We start from the raw sequence: 19298 nt of genomic DNA on the forward strand, positions 1-19298 counted from the left end.
CGTAGCACCCTATACCAAGTTACCAGTCCTTATAAGAACTTTTGTGGAACAAGCAGGTTGTGTGTTAGTGATTAGCAGACTGTACGTCAGTCCCTATACCGCTGAAGGACTGCTGCAGTATAGGGCAGCGGTCAGCAGTGGTGCACGTCAACCCTATCTATTGTGGACCGATAGCGGTCCTTACAGAACAGCAGACTGTACCGCACTCAAGCCTATGTACCGTAGCACCCTATACCAAGTTACCAGTCCTTATAAGAACTTTTGTGGAACAAGTGAGTTGTGAATGTTTAGCAGACTGCAGCAGAAGGGCAGCAGTCAAGTATAATATCCTTTCTATATTTGGAAGAAAGAATATTATACATGTACAAGCCTATTACTGTACCACTGATACCAGTCCTGAAAAGAACCTTTGTGGAACTAATAATAACAGCAAGTCTTTAAAATTACCCTCACTGCCTGACAACACTGCTTCCTTCCTGTCCCTATACAAATTGGCAAAAAAAGAGAACGATTAGTGGTTACTGGAACAGCTCTTTTGTGGACCTTGATAGTAACAGCTAATGATGATGATGATGATGATGATGATGAAAGACTAATCTGGCTGTCCCTGTAGCATACACCGTCCTTTCCCTTTCTCTAAACTAACAAAAGACACTCAGGCTGCTGCAAGAATCAGCAGCACAGCAAACCTATCAACACCTAACACCTATACCAGTCCTGAAAAGAACTTTTGTGTACCAAATAGCTAGTGGTTTATCTCTCCCTACTCCACACAGGAACCTGTCCCTATCGTAACAGAAGAAAGAATGTAAAATGGCCACCGGATCGGGTGTATTTATAGGTTAGGGGGAATGTACAAGTGTCCATGTGCTGTCATGTCTCAATTGGCTGTCCTGTATCACATGATAAACGTGTCACCAAAGGTTAAAGTTCTTGTATACATTAAACACGTAAGTCCGCCGCGGCGAACGACGGAAAAAGGCGTTCGAACGTGCGGACCGCGAATGTCGGAAATTCGCCGCGAAACGACCGCCGGGCGAACCGTTCGGCCATCACTATTCAAGGACAGGCTGGGATATGATAGCGTTTTTTTAAATAGTATGGTTAGGGATGCTGGTCTTGTGGATGTGCACATTAAGCACCTCCCGGATGACACCGGGTTCACCTTTCATCGAGGTAGTAGTCAGAGTAGGATAGATAGGTTTTTTTTTTGGAGGAGACCTCTGCTTTCTCACCCCCAGTGGTGCAGGCAGTAGAGTTCTCTGATCACTATATGCTATCTGTGGTCCTGAATGCTTCAGACGCCCCTCAGAGGGGCAAGGGCATCTGGAGATTGAATTCGACTCTCCTCAAGGAAGAACATGTTAGACAATCCTTTGAGGAATTCTTTCAGGCTCAGGTGACCATCCTGGACTTTTGTAGCAGCAAGGCTGAGTGGTGGGAGCTGACCAAAAAGAGGATCGCTGGATTCTTCAGGGGCCTAGCCAATAGAAAGCAGTTTAATAAATACATGACCTACCAACGTTTACGGAGGAAGCTGGATATTCTTGTCTCGAGAGGAGGAGATCCTGGGGCAATCTCTGAAGTGAAACTCCTCCTCAGGAAGTGTCAATATGACCGGCATGCCTCTTTGGTTCTGGAGAGGGACTATGGCAAGTACCACTCGCCTGACCCTTACCAGAACTGCAAACAAGGTGTAGCTGTTAAAACAGTTGTAAGGACAGTACAGGTTCCTTGACAAAGTCCAGGTCAGGGATCCTGGAGGTCGTGAGGTTTTTTTATGCTGACCTTCTTGGGAGGAAAGAGCTCGACCGTGACAAGATGGACAGCTTTTTGGACTCTATTCCAGGTCTAAATGGTGGAGATGTTCCATTGATGAATTTGACAGAGGAGATCACAGTTGAAGAGGTGATGAGGGCAATTGATCAGCTTGCCATCAAAAAGTCACCTTGACCGGATGGCTTGACGGCTGAGTTTTACAAAGCCTTTAAGTCTATTCTGGCCCCACACTTGGTAGAGGTTTTTAACAGTTGCCTTGCTGAGGGGGTGCTTTCCCCTTCCATGAGGCACTCGGCTGTGATTCTTCTTTCAAAGGGTAAAGATCCTTCGATGATTGAGAATTGGCGCCCCATCAGCCTTCTTAATGTCGATAGAAAGATACTGGCAAAGATTCTTTTCTGGCACCTATCGTCAGTAGCAGAGTCTTTGCTTTCTCGCCATCAGCACTGTTCGGTCCAGGGTAGAAGCACCTTCACAGCGGTTTTAGCTGTCCGGGAGGCCTTGGAGCGGTGCAGGGCTGCAGGCTGGGGAAAGTATTTGCTGATGTTGGATCAGGCAAAGGCTTTTGATCGTGTTAACCATGAGTATCTGTGGTTGCTCCTTAGTAAGTACGGTCTGCCGGGTGGTTTTATCGATTGGTTAAAGGTCTTGTATAAGGGGGCAGAAAGCTTTCCTCTTGTTAATGGTTGGGTTGGGCAGTCCTTTGAGGTTGGCTCCGGGGTGCGCCAGGGTTGTCCTCTGAGTCCCCTGCTCTATGTGTTTGCAATCGACCCCTTCATCAGGAGGCTAGAGGGCGGCATGTTGTGTGGGGTGCCAGTGGGGCTCCCGGGTGAGCCACCTTTGAGGGTTGTTGCCTATGCGGACGATGTGTCGGTGATTGTCACTGGGGCAGATGAAGCAGAGGAGGTGGTCTCTCTGACATCACGTTATTCTAAAGCATCAGGCTCCAAGATCAATCAGGAAAAGAGTGAAGTTTTTTTGGATGGGAAAGGAAGGTGAGGGGTTTGATCTCCCGGTCACCTTTCCAGTGCCCCAGGAAAGAATTAAGATTCTAGGCATTGAATTTGGACCCGGCGATTATGGCCTCAAAAACTGGGAAGGCAGACTGGAAATTGCCAATACTAAGGTGGTCAACTGGAAGAGATGGAAGTTATCTCTCAGGGAAAGGGTTGATCTGATTAAGACTTACCTGATTCCGATCTTCTTGTATGTCAGCTTTGTCTGCATCTTGCCAGTGTCTCTCTATTCTAGGGTCAGTAGTGTGTTCTTCCAGATGCGGTGGGGGAACAGACTGAACCCCATCAAGAGGAATGTCACCTATCTATCCAGGAGGGAGGGTGGCTTAGGTATGGTCAACCCAGTTCTTTTCTTTTCACTGCTATTTCTCAAATTTAACATTGGTAATATGCTTGCAGTGGAACCTCCTGTATGGGTTGGCATATTTAGATCTTGGTTTAGGCCTTTTCTGGGACTTTGGGAAGAAGGTGGCCAAGTGAAGAATCTCAGGGGTCATCGTGATCAGCTACCAGCCTATGTCGCTCCGTACCTGAAGTTACTGCGGCAGTGGCGATTGTCGGCTGAAGATCTCAGATCGGTTCCGAGGAAAGTCCTTATGAGTCGAGTCTTGAGCGAAGTCTTTCATGACCCACTGGCCTTAAGGGATTGCCCAGGCCCAGTTTTGAGGGTAGGGTTAAGATTGATTAATTTGGACAGAGTACCCCCTAAATTTAGGGATCTTGGCTGGTTGTGCTTCCATGGGAGGCTCTATGTTCGGGGCAATTTGAAATTCCGCAGTGGGGTGGATCGTAGCTGTCCTCGGGAGGAGTGTGCAGGTGAGGAGGAGACTATGGACCATTTTCTGCTTCATTGCCCCTTTTAACATAGAGGTGTACAAACAGGTGGGACGGGCCCTCGGTGTTCCTTTCCTTTCCAGGCTGGGTTATGCTGAGTGGGTGTACGGAGCATTCAATACTGGTGGGGTTTTTTGTTTGGATACACTTTTTCTAGTTTGCCTAGTAGTCCGTTATTTCACCTGGAACGCACGGTGTCAGGTCAGCACTCGGCATAAAATCCTTCCTGTTGAGGTGGTGGTGTATGACATTCTGCATGAGGTGGAGAAGACTCGGGTGCTTGAGAGAGACAAGCGGAGTCGGGGGGCTTGGTTGAAGGCGTGGAGGGGTTTCAAGCCTCCCTGACTGCCAGGAGTCTCTTTCCTGGGTGTGGCTGTCTGTCTCTTATCACCCGAGATTTTATAACTTATCATTCATTTTTGATAAATGGCTGCGTACATAGGTGATGGGTTGTGCCTCTTAGGCCCTCTCTGCTGCTTTATGTAAATAGTTTTCTAAACATGTTTTGCTAATGGACTATGTATATATTGTATATATTCTGAACGTTGATGTGTATTCCTTTGTTTTCTGTTGACGTTTTATAATATGGTTTTGTTTTTTACTTTTGTATAAAATTGGTCGCTTGATTTTTTTTTTTAATAAAAGATCAATAGTGTCCCATCATTGGTGTCAGTGGGAGGAATAGTGCCCCATCATTGGTGTCAGTGGGAGGAATAGTGCCCCATCATTGGTGTCAGTGGGAGGAATAGTGCCTCATCATTGGTGTCAGTGGGAGGAATAGTGCCCCATCATTGGTGTCAGTGGGAGGAATAGTGCCCCATCTATGGTGTCAATGAGATTAATATTTCTCCATCTTTGGTGTGAGGAATGATGCCCTAACTTCCCCATAAAGGCAAGCAAAGGGCCATAACCGGCCCGTGGGCCACAGATTGGAGACCACTGGGCTAGGGAGTGATATGTTGTCTTTTCATTGCTTTTAACCCTAAAAAGGAAAGACCACCATACGTGGTTTTAGGGTGGTAGTGGTGAAGTCTGAGTCACCTGAATGAGTAAAGTTTGGTGGTGATAGCGCTATGAATGTGACAGGGGTTTCATTTGTACTGCCCCATTTGTACAGCTCTGATCACCTGTTTGGTCCAGGGATACACAGGCTGCTCTTAACATTCTACTGACTGGTTTTATCAGCACAGACTTTGTTGCAGCAATCACAAGATTTGTTTGGCATAATTTCCATACTCTGGTATCGGTTTTCTCCTGAGAATGGCCCATCACCTGCAGGGTGTGATCTTTATTGGACACCCCCGCCCTCTCTGTGGAATGGTACTATATAAGCCCAGGTTGCTACCTGAGAGGTATCAGTCTGTTGAGAACTTTGCAAACATGAGTGCAAGTGTAGTAGTTGGGGCACCAAGTGAGCCCAGAGACCCTACTGAAGAGGATCAAGCCATCCTTGATGCGGTAAGTGGTTGGGGATCCAATCTGAAGGGCTTGTTAGCACCGGGTGTGATGATCTGCATTGGGATCCTGAGATAACAATTAATCTCTGTGTGTCCTGTGCTCTCCATACAGGTGTGTTGTAGTAAATGTATTACAATGTGTCAGTATGGAGATGAATTATTTTTTTAATTGTAAATTCTGCAATGCATAGTAACAATGTACACCAGTGTGCATCATAATGAGTGTTGGTATGAATGGACCCCAATTAAGGCACTAGAATGTATTTATATTAGCTAGAAATTGTAGGGGGGGTGGTTGTGGGGTGTGGTGGTGTTTTTTTTTTTTTTTTTGGGACATCTCCAAAAGCTGGTCACACAGCTTACAATCTAAAGGGGGGGGGGGGTTGTTTAACCACCCACCCCAAAAAATAAATAAAACTCGCACTAATGGGTGGTGTCCATCCTGTACAGAGAGCTTGTGGCTGAAGCTGTGTAGGCAGCCTATGTCCTGTTATTAGGATGCAGAGGCTGAGTAAACACCGCTGCATGTTCCTATTGTGCGTGTGCGTGTGTGTGTGTGTGTGTGTCTGGCTGGCTGGCTGGCCCCTGGACACATTTGTGCATTCAGGACCGTTCTCCACACCTGTTGACTTGGGACTTGTGGCTGTGTTCATATAGAGCAGTGATGGTGAACCTTGGCACCTCAGATGTTTTGGAACTACGTTTCCCCATGATGTGACACTACACTGCAGAGTGCATGAGCATCATGGGAATTGTAGTTCCAAAACATCTGGGGTGCCAAGGTTGGCCATAGAGTAATGGGTATACCCGGCTGCATGAACCAACCACTCATCCACATGGCCAGATTACTTGTGTAATTGAGCCCTAAAATGTTCTAGTGAGTGGAAATTTCTATTCCACCAGAAGATCATTTTGCGAGGTCAGGTACTAGTATTGGATGAGAAGACCTGCCTTATAGTTCTTTCCAATTCATCTCAAAGATGATCAGTAGGGTTGGGGTCAAGCCTCTATGGAGGACACTTTGATTTCCTCAACCCATGTCTCTATGGATGGTGATCAGTAGGGTTGAGGTCAAGTCTCTGAACAAACCACTCAAGTTCCTCCACACCAAATTGGCCAAACTGTCTTTATGAAACTGGATTTTTACATAGGGACACTTGTGCTGGAACTGAAGGGTCTTCACCAAACTGTTGCTCCAAGGTAGGAAGTGCATGACTTCTTTTTCATATTGTAGTATTAAAGTGGTGGTCCAGGAAAAAAATTAAAAGCCAGCAGCTACATACTGCAGCTGCTGGCTTTTAATAAATGGACACTTGCCTGTCCTGGAGTCCAGCGATGTCATCAGCTGTCAAGTGCTGCCACCGCCATTGAGGATAAGGGTACCTGGCAGTGTAGCCTTTTGGCTTCATGCCAGGAACCCTACTGTGCATGCTCGAGGCCCCGCTCCTCTCCCATATTTTCCTGGTGGCCTGATTCCACAGCCGGACGTGGGAAAGGATACCTGTCAAAGACGGGTCTCCTGTCTTCCCCCCCTGAAAGGTGCCAATTGTGACACCGGAGGGGAGGAATCCGCTGAGCGGAAGTTCCACTTTAGGGTGGAGCTCTGCTTTAATCGTACACTTCACTGGAACTATATCTTGTAAGGGGGTTCACATTATTGTACCTCCCAACTTTGAGATGGGACTCGGGACACCTATTGGCAAAAATATGTAGGCATAGGAGACATACCCCTTAAAGGAGACTTGTCCCAAAAAAGTTAAAGCCACAAGTGCGTGGCTTTTTATTTATTTTTTTTATTTTCCTCTTCCTCCTACTATTCTTTCATACTGGCTTCTGGACATTACAAAAGCAGCATTTTACAGAGTGTGTGTACTATGTAAGCAAGGCTGTGATGAATGGGTTCCATTCATGACTGCTTATTTGATGTTGGCTGTGATTGGCTCAAGGTTATCATGGTACCTGACTACCCAGGACCCAGTCATACCATGCAGCCAATCACAGCACGTCAACAGTAACTAAACTGTCATGAATGTTAAACCATTGCTTATAACAGTGAGTTTCCCTGTTTATAAGCAATTGTGTTAAAAAAAATAAACAAAATCCCTGATCACCCCATACCCCTGGAGTAGTATTTCTATGGTGACACTGAACTTATCTGACAAGATGTAAAAAAACAAACTGGGGGGGGGGTGGATTTTTTCTTTCTAAAGTGACAAACTCACAACTTCAAAACTTTTCTTAATACTTTGGCCTATCTACTTTACAAAAAGGGGGGGAATATTTGTACTGTCCTGGCACTTTAGGACCTTTGTGCACTGGTCCACCTATTTAGTGGAGGGGGGGTTATATTGTGGGGTTGTTTGTCAGGGGTTGGGCTTGGCCCCTTAGCTCCTGTGAAGGAAACTCGTAAGACACCAGCATACCAAGACAATTTCATGCTCCCAACTTTGTGGGAACAGTTTGGGGATGGCCACTTCCAACATGACTGCCCACCAGTCCACATAGCGAGGTCCATAAAGACGTGGAGGAACTTGAATGGCCTGCACAGAGTCCTGACCTCAACCAATAGAACACCTTTGGGATGAATTAGAGGGGAGGCTGTGAGACAGGCCTTTTCGTCTGACCTCACAAATGCTCTTCTGGAAGAATGGTCAAACATTCCTATAGACACACTCCTAAACCTTGTGGACGGCCTTCCCAGAAGAGTTGAAGCCGTTATAGCGGCAAAGGGTGGGCCAACTCAATATTGAACCCTACGGACTAAGACTGGGATGTCATTAAAGTTTGTGTGTGTGTGTGTGTGTGTGTGTGTGTAGGCAGGCGTCCCCATACTATATTTGGTAGTATAGCATAATCTGGAATGTAAAGGGAAGCATTTTCCATAGGCTTTTCTGATGCCTTTTATGCAAAAGTGCTCTAACTTCCCTTAATGTGAAAGCAGCCAAAGTGGACCATCCCCTTCATTAAAAAAAGCATCGTACAACTTTGCATGCTGACATGCAGTGTTTTTTTTTTTTTTTTTAACCTCTTAGGTGAAGCCACAGTATGAGCAGCAGTCTGGGACTAACCCTGGAAGATTTAAGGCAATCCTCGTCAGTACTCAGCCTGTTGCCGGAACAATTTACATTTTCAAGGTAATGCTTTGGGTTTTATAGAACATTGTCAGTTTAGGGCTCAATGCTATAATGCCCCCCCCCCTCCCCCCCCAGTAATACACTATTATACATTTTATATAGCTCTAACATGTACTGCAGTGCTGTACAGAGGAAAGGAAAGATGGTGATAAGAGCAAACACTGTTATGAGGCAAGTAAGCTAAAACCACATAATACACATACAATGTCGATTTAAAAATGATGAACCCAATGTATAGTAATATTAATCGATTAGTATTAAGAGTCCTGATGTAGAACTAAGTCCATATATAAACAGCACTGGTGGCACCTCCCTTATGAGTGAAGCAGACTCTGGCATGTGAGATAACAAGGTGCGCCCACTAAGTGCAGTATGTTGGAATCAATAAAACTTGCTATAATCATTCAAATGGCTACTAACATGCCAGGTGTGAGAAAGCGGGCATGGGGGTATCCTCTGTATGGGATGTGAGGTCACTGTAGTAGGGTCTGGAAATCCATCCAGGGGGCTGTCCCGGTGGGCTGCAGGGAGATGGAGCAGCCCGGTGTCTTGTCAGTGTCTGCCCTGTACTGCGCTTGCGCAATACGGAGAACAATGGAGATGCTGAAAGTCTCTGCTGAATGGCACCTGCGCACTTAATAGTACCTTCTGCCCTGAGTCCAGGTTCAAGCCCCACCATCCAAGTGGACATAGAGTTAGAATAAAAATTTGCTGAGTGTAGCGAGGCCGTGACCAAAGCGTGTTGAGCAAAGCGAGCCCGCAAGGGGCCCTGTTACTATGTGCTGTTTTACATCTTCTATGTCCACTTGGATGGTGGGGCTTGAACCTGTCCTCAGGGCAGAAGGTACTATTGAGTTCGCAGGCGGCCTTCATCTTCAGACTTTTGGCATCTCCTTGTCTGTGCAGTACGGGGTGGACGCGGGGTTCTCCATTCGGCCGCTCCGTAAAACAATCGCGGGGATGCCCGCGGCGATCAAGTCCGCGGGTCCCGCGACCGGACTCACGGGGGTCCCGACCAGCGCTGGGCGGCAAATTTAAAGGGACGTACATGTACGCCCATTTGCCTGCCCATGCCATTCTGTCGACGTACATCGTCGTGCGCTGGTCGGCAAGTGGTTAAAGGAGCCATTAATCTATCATATAAGAAATGCATTTAAAAGTAGAAATGCTGATCTACATCCCTTGCATCAGGGTCCCCAGAGGGACTCTCCTTCCCTTGGGGACCCCTACAGAGACTTGGACCCCAGATTCGGGGCTGTAGCCCCAAAAGCCACCCCTAGCGACGCCACTGCTTTATTATATTGAGGCCACACCAAGATTGGAGTAAAACAAATATATTAAAATGAACAAACCTCTGTTATTAACCCATCAGTCTACCTAGCTGTTGGTCTTTGCAGGATCTTCCACTTCCATCTTTGGAAACAATACTGCACTGCGGTACCTCTCAAAATGTGTTAATAGGCCTCAAGCCGACAGGCTGGCTCAGACAACCACTGACCGCAGTCCACCCAGTACCAATTCCCAGCTAAAGCTCCGTTTTTAGCTGGAATACCACCATCAGGACCCATTCCAACGATAGGTCCTGAACTCTTCCTTCTGAAAAATCTTCCTTTCCCCTCACACACCCACCACTGCCGCGACATCTGATATCCCATAAGCCTGTCACAAAAAATGCAAACAATGAAACAAGGGGATGGTGAGCTGGAGCTTTCCCTCACGCTGTGATTCATGGGGAAGGGCCTGATCTCAGCACCTTCCTAAGACACCCCCTATCTCCTGTTACCTGTACCCTGTTTCCTATGCCATGTCTGCCATTATTTTATTTAGCTTCAAGCTTCCCTTTCCAGCAGTTGTCAATTCATCAAAGGAGCTTACACTCTAATGTCCTTGTGTCAGTCCTTGCCCCACAGGAGCTTGCAAACTAAAGTAGCCCCCAGGCGCCTGAAAACTGTTCTTCTGGTAGAACTCTTAACCACTTACAGACCGGACCATTTTGCTGGTCAAAGATCAGACCACTTTTTGCGATTCGGCACTGCGTCGCTTTAACTGACAATTGTGCAGTCGTGTGACGTGGCTCCCAAACAAAATTGATGATTCCTCCCCCCCCCCCAAATAGAGCTTTATTTTGGTGGTATTTGATCACCCCTGCGGTTTTTATTTTTTGCACTATAAACAAAAATATAGCGACAATTTTGAAAATGCATTTTTTACTTTTTGTTATAATAAATATCCCCAAAAATATATAAACTTTTTTTTTTTCCCTTAGTTTAGGCCGATATGTATTCTTCTACATATTTTTGGTAAAAATTGCAATAAGCGATTGATTGGTTTGCGCAAAAGTTATAGAATTTACAAAATAGGGCTTTTTTCCTCTGTCACTTGATCAGATGTTGGCTGACATCCATCCATAGACCTCTACGGAGTTTCTCTTCAGGTCCACCCAAAAAAAAAAAAAAATTGACAGGCAGACTTGAATAGATCATCCGTGTGAAAGGGGCCTCAATCTCCACAGGTAAAACTTAAATTTTGCAAGTTGCATGTTTTTGTGTTACAGAGAAGGTCTAGGGCTGGAATTATTGCTCTCGCTCTACCGATCGCGGCGATACCTCGTATGTGGGTGCTACTGCACGTGAGCTTGCCAGGGCATGTTTAAAAATGAAAATAACTTTTTTATATTTATTTTTTTAGACTTTTTTTTTTTTTATGTCACTTTTATTCCTATTACGAGGCATAAAACATCCCTTGTAATAGTAATAAAAGCATGGCAGGGCCTCTTAAATGAGATCTGGAGTCAAAAAGACCTCATGTTTCATATTTACACTATAAAAGTGTGCAGGGGCGTAACTATAGGGGGTGCAGCAGTCGCGACCGTAACTGGGCCCTGTGCTGCAGGGGGCCCATGCAGCCCCCCCTACATATGGCCGGCAGCAGCATAGGCAACTAGGGGTACCAGTGCACCATGCACACGGGTGGCTGGAGGTGGAGGGTGACTACCAGAGCTCCACGCTCCATTATCGCACTGGCTGCTCTTGAGTTGTGCATTCCCCCGCATGACCTGTGTCCTCGGCCGGCTCCTCAGAGTACCCCTCTCCTGCTCCATGCATTGCCGCTCAGTCCGATGTCTGTTCTCCCCGGCCAGAGTACCGCCCCCCCTGAGTCCGGTCCACACTGCACTGCATACTTCTCCCGGGTAAACAAACTTTAAGCACACAGATGCAGTGCAGCCCTATGAGAGCCCCCCGGAGGTCACTGCAGGCTTGTCTGCCAGCCCCCCTCCTCCCCCGTCATACACAGATGATGAAAGGTCTTTCTGGGAGATATGCTGATCACCCGTCCAGCAGACTGGATGGAGCCCAGGCCAACATGGATGAATGTGCGACCTACAGCTTGGTCATGGTGAGTGAGAGGACCCCATCCCCCACACACCATTACATACCCCAGCCATCTCACCCTGGGGACAGGGGCCCCTTCTCACGTGGGGACAGGGAACCCTTCTCACCTGGGGGCAGTAACTTCATCTGCCCTGGAGAAAAGGACCTCATCTCTTCTGGGGACGGGGACCCCATCCTGCCTAGGGACGGTCCCCCAATGGGGCACTAAAAAATAAAAAAAAACTACTGATACCAGTGGTGGAACTACAGGGCTCACAAAGGTCATACCTGTGACCACGCCCTGGAGTTCCACCGCTGGACTTGGAGGGAAGGGCCCTGGCTGGGGTTCAGGGGGGCCCTTCATGGTTTCTTGCATCGGGGCCCTGAAGGCTCTAGTTACGCCACTGGGCGTGTGGTGGTCTGGAAATGGTTAATATAATGGTGGAATTAACTTTGTTTTTCAGGTGGACATTGGAGAGGACAAGTATATCCACGTTTGTGTCTTGGTACCTCTGCCTTTTACAGGTGAGGGACCCACTTTGTTGTCTTTCCAGACAGGTAAGACCAAGGATGATGAGCTGAGGTGTGGAGATGAGGGCCAATCGCAGTGATCAGAACCTCCCATCCTCTTCAAACTCAAAGGACCAGCGACAAGGGGGTTAAAGAGCCTGGAAGTAGATGATCTGATCTTCCAGAAATGCACTTGGCTGACGACGCACAACATCCTCCTGGACTGAGATTTCCAGACTTTAATCCTGAACACTAATGATCTATAGAACAGACGCATATTCATTTGTAATGTCCTGTTCAGTGTTATCTTATTGTAATGAGAACTGAGTAATGCAATAAAATATCTTTGAAGAGGGTTTTTGTTGCCTAAATTTGCAAATCTAAAGCCACACTTTGTAAATCTTAACTCATCTGAGCTCCCAACTTTATTCTGGACCCACCCTTACATAATTGGGGTATTTGTGTGTGGGGGGCTTTAATAATCTTAATGCTGCAGAACAGCACTTTTGCTTTTCATGCCCAGGCCCCCTCTACCACCTGGGAAGTCCACATCCAGGACTGAGGAATATTTGCATATTTGGGGGATAGTGGGGTTGTCACCTGTCCAGGATTCACCCAGACAGTCTGGGTTTTTGAATTGTGTCTGGTTTGCAGTCGGCCAGAAAACTGGACAGATTATTCAGACCAGTCTGTGGCTCCCTAAGATGGCTGGAGAGAGAATTGGGTTTCCTCCTCCCTGCAGGGGGTGATGGAGCTGGCTCAGAATTGGGAGGAAGGAGCTGCATTTTCAGTTTGCTATGGGGGGGGAAGACAACTGATGTGTGGAAGGACACCTCTGGGTACCTGATGTACTGGGGGGGGGGGGCACCTAGGGTTGCCACTTTTTTGAATGCAAAAAAAAAAATGGAGGGGGAGGGAGTGGCAACCCTTTCATTTGTTTTTAAATACTACAAAAAACTGCATGCGACTAAAGTGTTCAGGTTTGGCTTTAAGAAAAGGTGGCAACCCTAGATGCCATGCCTGCCCAGGTGTCTATAAAGTCTTAGAACCAAGCCACATGCCAGGTCCCAGACTCTTGTAAGATCAGAGTGGCTGTGGGATAAGGAGTTCCTCATTGACCACAAAACGAAAAAGCCTATTTTTAAACTTGGTGTTTAAAAGTTATGTAGCAGTGGCTCCTGAAGAGCATGTGCTATGCGTTTTTTAAAGCTATGCCTGGACTGCAGTTTAGTTTGGGTACAATTGTCTAAATTTAGACTTCAGCATCAGTTGGACTGTGAGATGTTCAGCCTAGCCACAGAGGGCACTGTCTCTTCTGGCAGGTGTGGAACTATGGTCTGGTTAGGTGCTTAATTTACTCTCTCAGAGCCCACCTAGTGGGAGTGGCGCTCTCGCTGTGCTTTCTGGGAGAGGGTATTTAAGATGCAGACATCACGTGGTTGTGTTCCAGTCCAGAATGATGTACTGACTTCATGGTCCTGCTCCTTCTGACCAGCCCCCAGGAAGGCTATGGCCTGGGGTGCGGATCCACCCGATTTTGATGTCTCGGGCTGGCTAGCCTGAGGCAAGGAAACTAAAGGAGGATTCTGAGGTGGTTGGGTGCCGTCTCCAGTTTGGGGGAGACCCAGTGACTTCAAGCATTCCAGGGGAGGACTGTTCAGAAGACCAAGTACGGGTTGGTTTCTTAGTAAGAGCCTGGAAGGGCTGAAGTACCCAAGATAATCTGGTCTTGTGGATATTGCCAAGCTGGCTGAAAGATCCAGGTATCCTACAGGTGTTTCTAAGTCTAGTTTCCCTACGTGTTCTTAAAATGTCTGTGGCAGAGACATATTCCTGTAAGTTCTGTGACAAAGACTTTGTTCCTGAGTAAGTACCTTGTTGGCTGCTGGGCCTTGTGAGAGAGGGACTGTCCAACCTGAGTGATCATCCAGTTGCGAATGGCTATTCTCTGGGTGCAGTCAAAGTAAGCAAGTTCTTCAACATTTAGAATTTAACACTAATAGTACCCCTGGACTTCTCCAACCCTCTGATCCCAATTTATGAGACTGTTCATTGTCTACATGTTGCGAATAAAATCCATTCAACTGGATCTGTTGTCAGTCTCTTGAGTTACTGGGCCATCTATCACGGGACACCCCTATATGTGAAACGGGAACAGAAGGTAACTGTAATCCCAAATCTAACCAGCAGCTCCTTTGGGGGGGTAGTGCTACAGTTTTTTGTTAGAATATTTATTTCCCCAGTTGTCTTCCAGGACAGCCCTTGAGAGATGGAGTACCTCCCATCGCCACAGGAAACACATTGCCAATCAGTTCAAAAGGCAGACCTTCAGGTCCCTGGTCAGTCATTTGTGTTTCCTCCGTCGGAGGAACACGTTGCTTGAAGGAACCAGGAGGACTACATCTCTCAGGGGCTGCCTGAAGAGGGTGAACCTGCGCTGGGGGACTGGGTCCTGTCTGGCAGGTTCTCTGCTAGTCCATATTTTTTCTCTTTTTAGGGCTCGGGTACTGTCCAGCATTGTAGGAGCTGACCCGCTCCCTTCCTCTCTCCAGTGCCGAGGTGGCCAGCGTCAGGCTGATGCGAGTTGCCCCTGAGAGCAGTGCGGCAGCCTGTGTCCTCCTCTGCGCTGATAGCGGTGGGGGTCGGAGACGCCGTTGCGTCATTTCCGGCGGACCCGCGTCATCCCTGTGTGCTGAGACTCCGGTTCCGGGTCTCTGAAAGGCACAGGGAGGAAGAGGAAAGCCCACACTGTGCCTGTTCGATCCCGCCAGCGTCCAGCTGCACCGGACTGGCGGCGGGATCCGGATCTCAAGGGGGACCATGGAGGCTAATCCCCAGGACGCTCCGGGGGAGGCAGGCACCAGTCAAAACCAGGTAGGCTGCTGGGCACGTCATTACACTGGTGGTTGGTGGTAGTGCTAAGGCTGGGACTTGTAGTACACCAGGGCGGTGTTCACTTAACAGATCGGGTGATTGTGTGTGTGGTGGTACAGCACAGGTGTTCCCTAGCATATTAAGTCTAATTACTAAGGATTCCCTCTTTCTTGTTTCAGACTAAGGAAGCCCCAAGGGAAGATAAATCTGGCCGCAAAAAATGTCCAAACTGTGGAAATAGGTTATCTTCGGGTTCTGGTAAAGCCTTATGCAAACAGTGTATTGCAGGCATTCTCAAAACAGAGGCAGATTCCCCCTTGGCTAAGTTTCTGGGCTCCTTTTAAAGAGGAAATGGCTTCAACTTTTAAATCACTTCGTGATTTGATTACGGACGAATCTCCTCCTCACCATGCCTTACGACACCTAGTTCCGGGGAGCCCCGTATAGTCAGGGAGCATAGCCCCGCCTTAGTTAGTCCTGAATCCTCTGACGTTAATTCAGATCAAGATGAGGATCAGGCTGTAGCTAACAAAGTATAAGCTTTCTCTTGAGGAGCTTTTGAGCGCCATTTATGATACGCTGGAAATTGATGTAAAAGAGACTCCATTATCCAGGCATGATTTAATGTATGAGGCTATGGGGAAGAGGAAGGTGAAAGTTTTTCCCATACATAAGGTACTTTCTGATCTGGTTCTTAAGGAGTGGTCTGAACCAGACAAAAAAGTCTTTCCCAATTCCTTAAAAAGAAGGTTCCCTTTTGACGAGAGCCCAGAGGCGGTCTGGAATAAGAATCCAAAACTAGACGCACCTCTTTCCAAGGTCTCAAAGCAATCTGACTTGGCCTTCGAAGACATGGGTCACCTAAAGGATCCAATGGATAGAAGGACAGATGTGGTCCTAAAGAGGGCCTGGAATGCCTCCATGGCCGGGTTAAAACCAGCTCTAGCCACATTTTGTGTGGCTAGAAATTTGGAGTTCTGGCTATCACAGCTGCAAGAGCATCTAAAAGCAGGCACTCCTAGGGCTGAGCTATTAAAGACCTTTCCTATGCTCTTTAAGGCCATGAGTTTTATCTCTGATGCCTCCACTGATTCAGTGAAATTTATGGCTAAAACAGAAGCACTTTCAGTGGCAGCTAGGAGAGCGGTGTGGATGAAGACATGGGGTGGTGGCATCCAAATCTCGCTTATGTAGTGTCCCTTTTACAGGGGATTTGGTCTTTGGCTCTGAATTGGATACCGCCTTAGAAAGGATGGCAGACAGGAAGAAGACTTTTCCCATCAAAACGAAAAATTTTCAAAGAAAAATTTTTCGTCCCTTTAAGGAACCCTCCAAAGGGGAGGAGTTCAAGCCTAAAAAGCACTGGACAGGTCAAAAAGGAAAGGGAAAAGGGGGCTTACTTTTTAGCCGCCCCAGCCAGGCCCCTAAGCCCCAGTGACGTCAGGCTCCCTGTGGGGGGAAGGTTATCAAGCTTTCTTCCACAATGGGAGAAGATAACCTCAAACAAGTTTGTTTTAAACATAATAAAGAAAGGGTATGCACTAGAGTTTCAAAACTGCCCACCCTCAAAGTTTCTGTTAACAAAACTCCCGAGCCATTCAGAGAAGGCCAGGGCTTTACCTTTGTTGATAGGGGAAATGGTGGATCAAGAGGTATTGACACCAGTCCCCGTTCAGGAGCAGGGGGACGGTTTTTACTCTCATATATTTGTGGTAAAAAAAAGCCGTCTGGGAAGTTCAGACTGATTATGAACCTCCACCCTCTGAATCTCTCCATCCGATACAAGAAGTTTCGGATGGAATCGATCTATTCAATAAGGAATCTTCTCCAAGAGGGAGTATTTATGGCTACCCTGGATTTAAGGGACGCTTATCTGCATATACCTATAAGGAAGGAATGCCAGAAATTTCTTCGCATTGCTATTCAGATGCAAAGATTTATCATTTTCAGTGCAGAGCTCTTCCATTCGGACTGTCAGCCTCCCCGAGAATCTTTACCAAAGTTCTCGGGGAAGCATTAGTTCCGTTAAGACTTCAGTCGGTCTCGATCATTCCATATCTAGACGACTTACTACTGATGGCCCACTCGGAGAAAAAGCTCTCTCAGGACTTACAGTTAACACAACTCAGTTTAGGACAGCTGGGATTGATTATCAGTCAGGAAAAATCCAAGACTGTTCCTACTCAGGAGATCCTATACCTAGGCTACAAAGTCAGCTCAGTGGAGAAAACGATAGTTCTGCCGGAGGAAAAGATTTTGAACCTTTGGCGCAGAATCTCTTTTCTCCAAACCTCTTCCAAGTGCATAGTCAGAGAGATCATGTCAGTGCTAGGCCTCATGATGGCAGCCATTCCAGCTGTGCAATGGGCCAGGTTCCATCAAAGAGACCTCCTGGGTTTCTTGCTAAATCACTTGAAGGGCAAGGAGTTGGAGGAAGAGGTATCACTTCCCAGAAGAATAAAACGCAGGGAAGAACGCAGGGAACCTAAACAAGGGGGGTACTCTGACCACAGATGCGAGCAGTTGGAGTTGGGGAGCTCATCTTAACTCAGACTGGGCCCAGGGCCTGTGGACTCAGGAGGAGAGGCTTCTCTCTTCCAATTGTAAGGAGTTAGCGGCAATCCTCAGGGCCATTTTGGCCTTCCAGACCTTGCTACAGGGTCATCATCTACAGGTCCGCTCAGACAATATGATGGCTGTAGCATATCTGAACAAACAAGGAGGTACCAGAAGTCCTCGTTTAATATCAGTGGCCAGGCACATTTTTCAGTGGGCAGAGTCCAATCTAAAATCCATTTCTGCGATTCATTTGAAGGGGGAGATGAACAGCACTGTGGACTTCTTGAGTCGACAACAAGTATCGAATCAAGAATGGTCACTACATCCAGAAGTTTTCAATCTGATAGTAACTCACTGGGGAAGGCCAGTAGTGGATCTTTTTGCAAACATGTCGAATGCAAAAGTCCAAAATTTTTGCTCTCTATGCCCAGGGGATTGTCCCTTGGCAGTAGATGCTTTTCAAACTCCATGGTCGTTCAGCCTGGCATATGCGTTTCCGCCTCTCCACCTTATCCCAAGGGTTCTAGCAAAGTTCCTTGAGGAGGAGACTTGCTTAACCACTTGCCGCCCACCCTATTACAAATAGACGGTGGCAAAGTGGTTTCATAATCCTGACCGGACGTCATATGACGTCCTCAGGATTATGAGCCGCTGCGCGCCCCCGGGGGCGCGCATCGCGGCGATCGTTGTTGCGGGGTGTCAGTCTGACACCCGGCAACTATGATCTCGGTAAAGAGTCTCCGACGGAGACTCTTTACCACGTGATCAGCCGTGTCCAATCACGGCTGATCACAGTGTAAATGGGAAGAGCCGGTGATCAATTATCAGCACACCCCCCCCCCATGGATGCCAACACTGGACCACCAGGGACGCCACCAGACCACCAGGGAAAAGGTAATCCTCCCTAGACCACCAGGGATGCCAATGGTCAGCACAATGGATGCCAATCAGTGCCCATAATGGATGCCAATCAGTGCCCACAATGGGCATCACTGATTGGCATGCATTATTGTTTGGCACTGATTGGCATCCATTAGTACAGTATAACACCAATGCCGCCTATGAGCGCCCACCTGTGCCGCCTATGAGTGCCCACCTGTGCCTCCTATCAGTGCCCACCCATGCCCATCTGTGCCGCCTATCCATGCCCATCTGTGCCGCCTATCCATGCCCATCTCTGCCGCCCATCCATGCCAATCCGTGCCAGCTATCAGTGTCCATCCGTGTCGCCCATCCGTGCCGCCTATCAGTGCCACCTATCAGTGTCCATCAATGCCACCTCATCAGTGCCACTTCATTGGTGCCCATCAGTGCCGCCTTATCAGTGCCCATCAGTGTAGCCCCATCAGTGCCCATCAGTGAAGGAGAAAACGTACTTATTTACAAAGTTTTGAAACTGAAACAAAAAAAAAACATTTTTTTTTTCAAAATTTTCGGTATTTTTTTATTTGTAGGGAAAAAATAAAAACCGTAGAGGTGATCAAATACCACCAGAAGAAAGCTCTATTTGTGGGGAAAAAATGATAAAAATTTCATTTGGGTACAGTGTAGCATGACCGCGCAATAGTCATTCAAATTGCGACAGCGCTGAAAGCTCAAAATTGGTCTGGGCGGGAAGGTGTTTAAGTGCCCTGTATTGAAGTGGTTAATCCTGGTGGCACCATATTGGCCCAAAAGGCCATGGTTTACAATGCTGCTACAGCTGTCGGACCAGCCTCCACTGAGACTCCCCTGCAGACGAGATCTCCTGTCGCAGGGACCTCT

At 47.4% G+C, this 19298-nt stretch overlaps 2 protein-coding genes across 3 annotated transcripts in view; both read left to right on the top strand.

Annotated features, from left to right (window-relative positions):
• The window catches only part of LOC143981671 (cystatin-B-like), a 170694-nt gene that overhangs the window by 61120 nt on the left and 90276 nt on the right, over positions 1-19298 (top strand). The gene's annotated exons all lie outside the window — the stretch shown is intronic.
• LOC143984220 (cystatin-B-like) lies at positions 4994-12457 on the top strand. Its single transcript, XM_077484506.1, has 3 exons — positions 4994-5087; positions 8119-8220; positions 12056-12457. The coding sequence occupies exons 1-3, from the start codon at positions 5010-5012 to the stop codon at positions 12200-12202; spliced, it is 327 nt and encodes a 108-aa protein (XP_077340632.1). The 5' UTR covers positions 4994-5009; the 3' UTR covers positions 12203-12457.

This window comes from Lithobates pipiens, unplaced genomic scaffold (assembly GCF_037356315.1).
Source record: "Lithobates pipiens isolate NorthernLeopardFrog02 unplaced genomic scaffold, aLitPip1_a1.2 Scaffold_16, whole genome shotgun sequence".
Taxonomy (NCBI): Eukaryota; Metazoa; Chordata; class Amphibia; order Anura; family Ranidae; genus Lithobates; species Lithobates pipiens.

What these genes read in the sequence shown, in the direction of transcription:
- LOC143984220 (XM_077484506.1), top strand. Translation starts at nt 5,010, where the DNA reads ATGAGTGCAAGTGTAGTAGTTGGGGCACCAAGTGAGCCCAGAGACCCT. An exon ending in ATCAAGCCATCCTTGATGCG is followed by an intron (nt 5,088 to 8,118) that starts GTAAGTGGTTGG and finishes TTAACCTCTTAG; the next exon opens with GTGAAGCCACAGTATGAGCA. An exon ending in GAACAATTTACATTTTCAAG is followed by an intron (nt 8,221 to 12,055) that starts GTAATGCTTTGG and finishes TTTGTTTTTCAG; the next exon opens with GTGGACATTGGAGAGGACAA.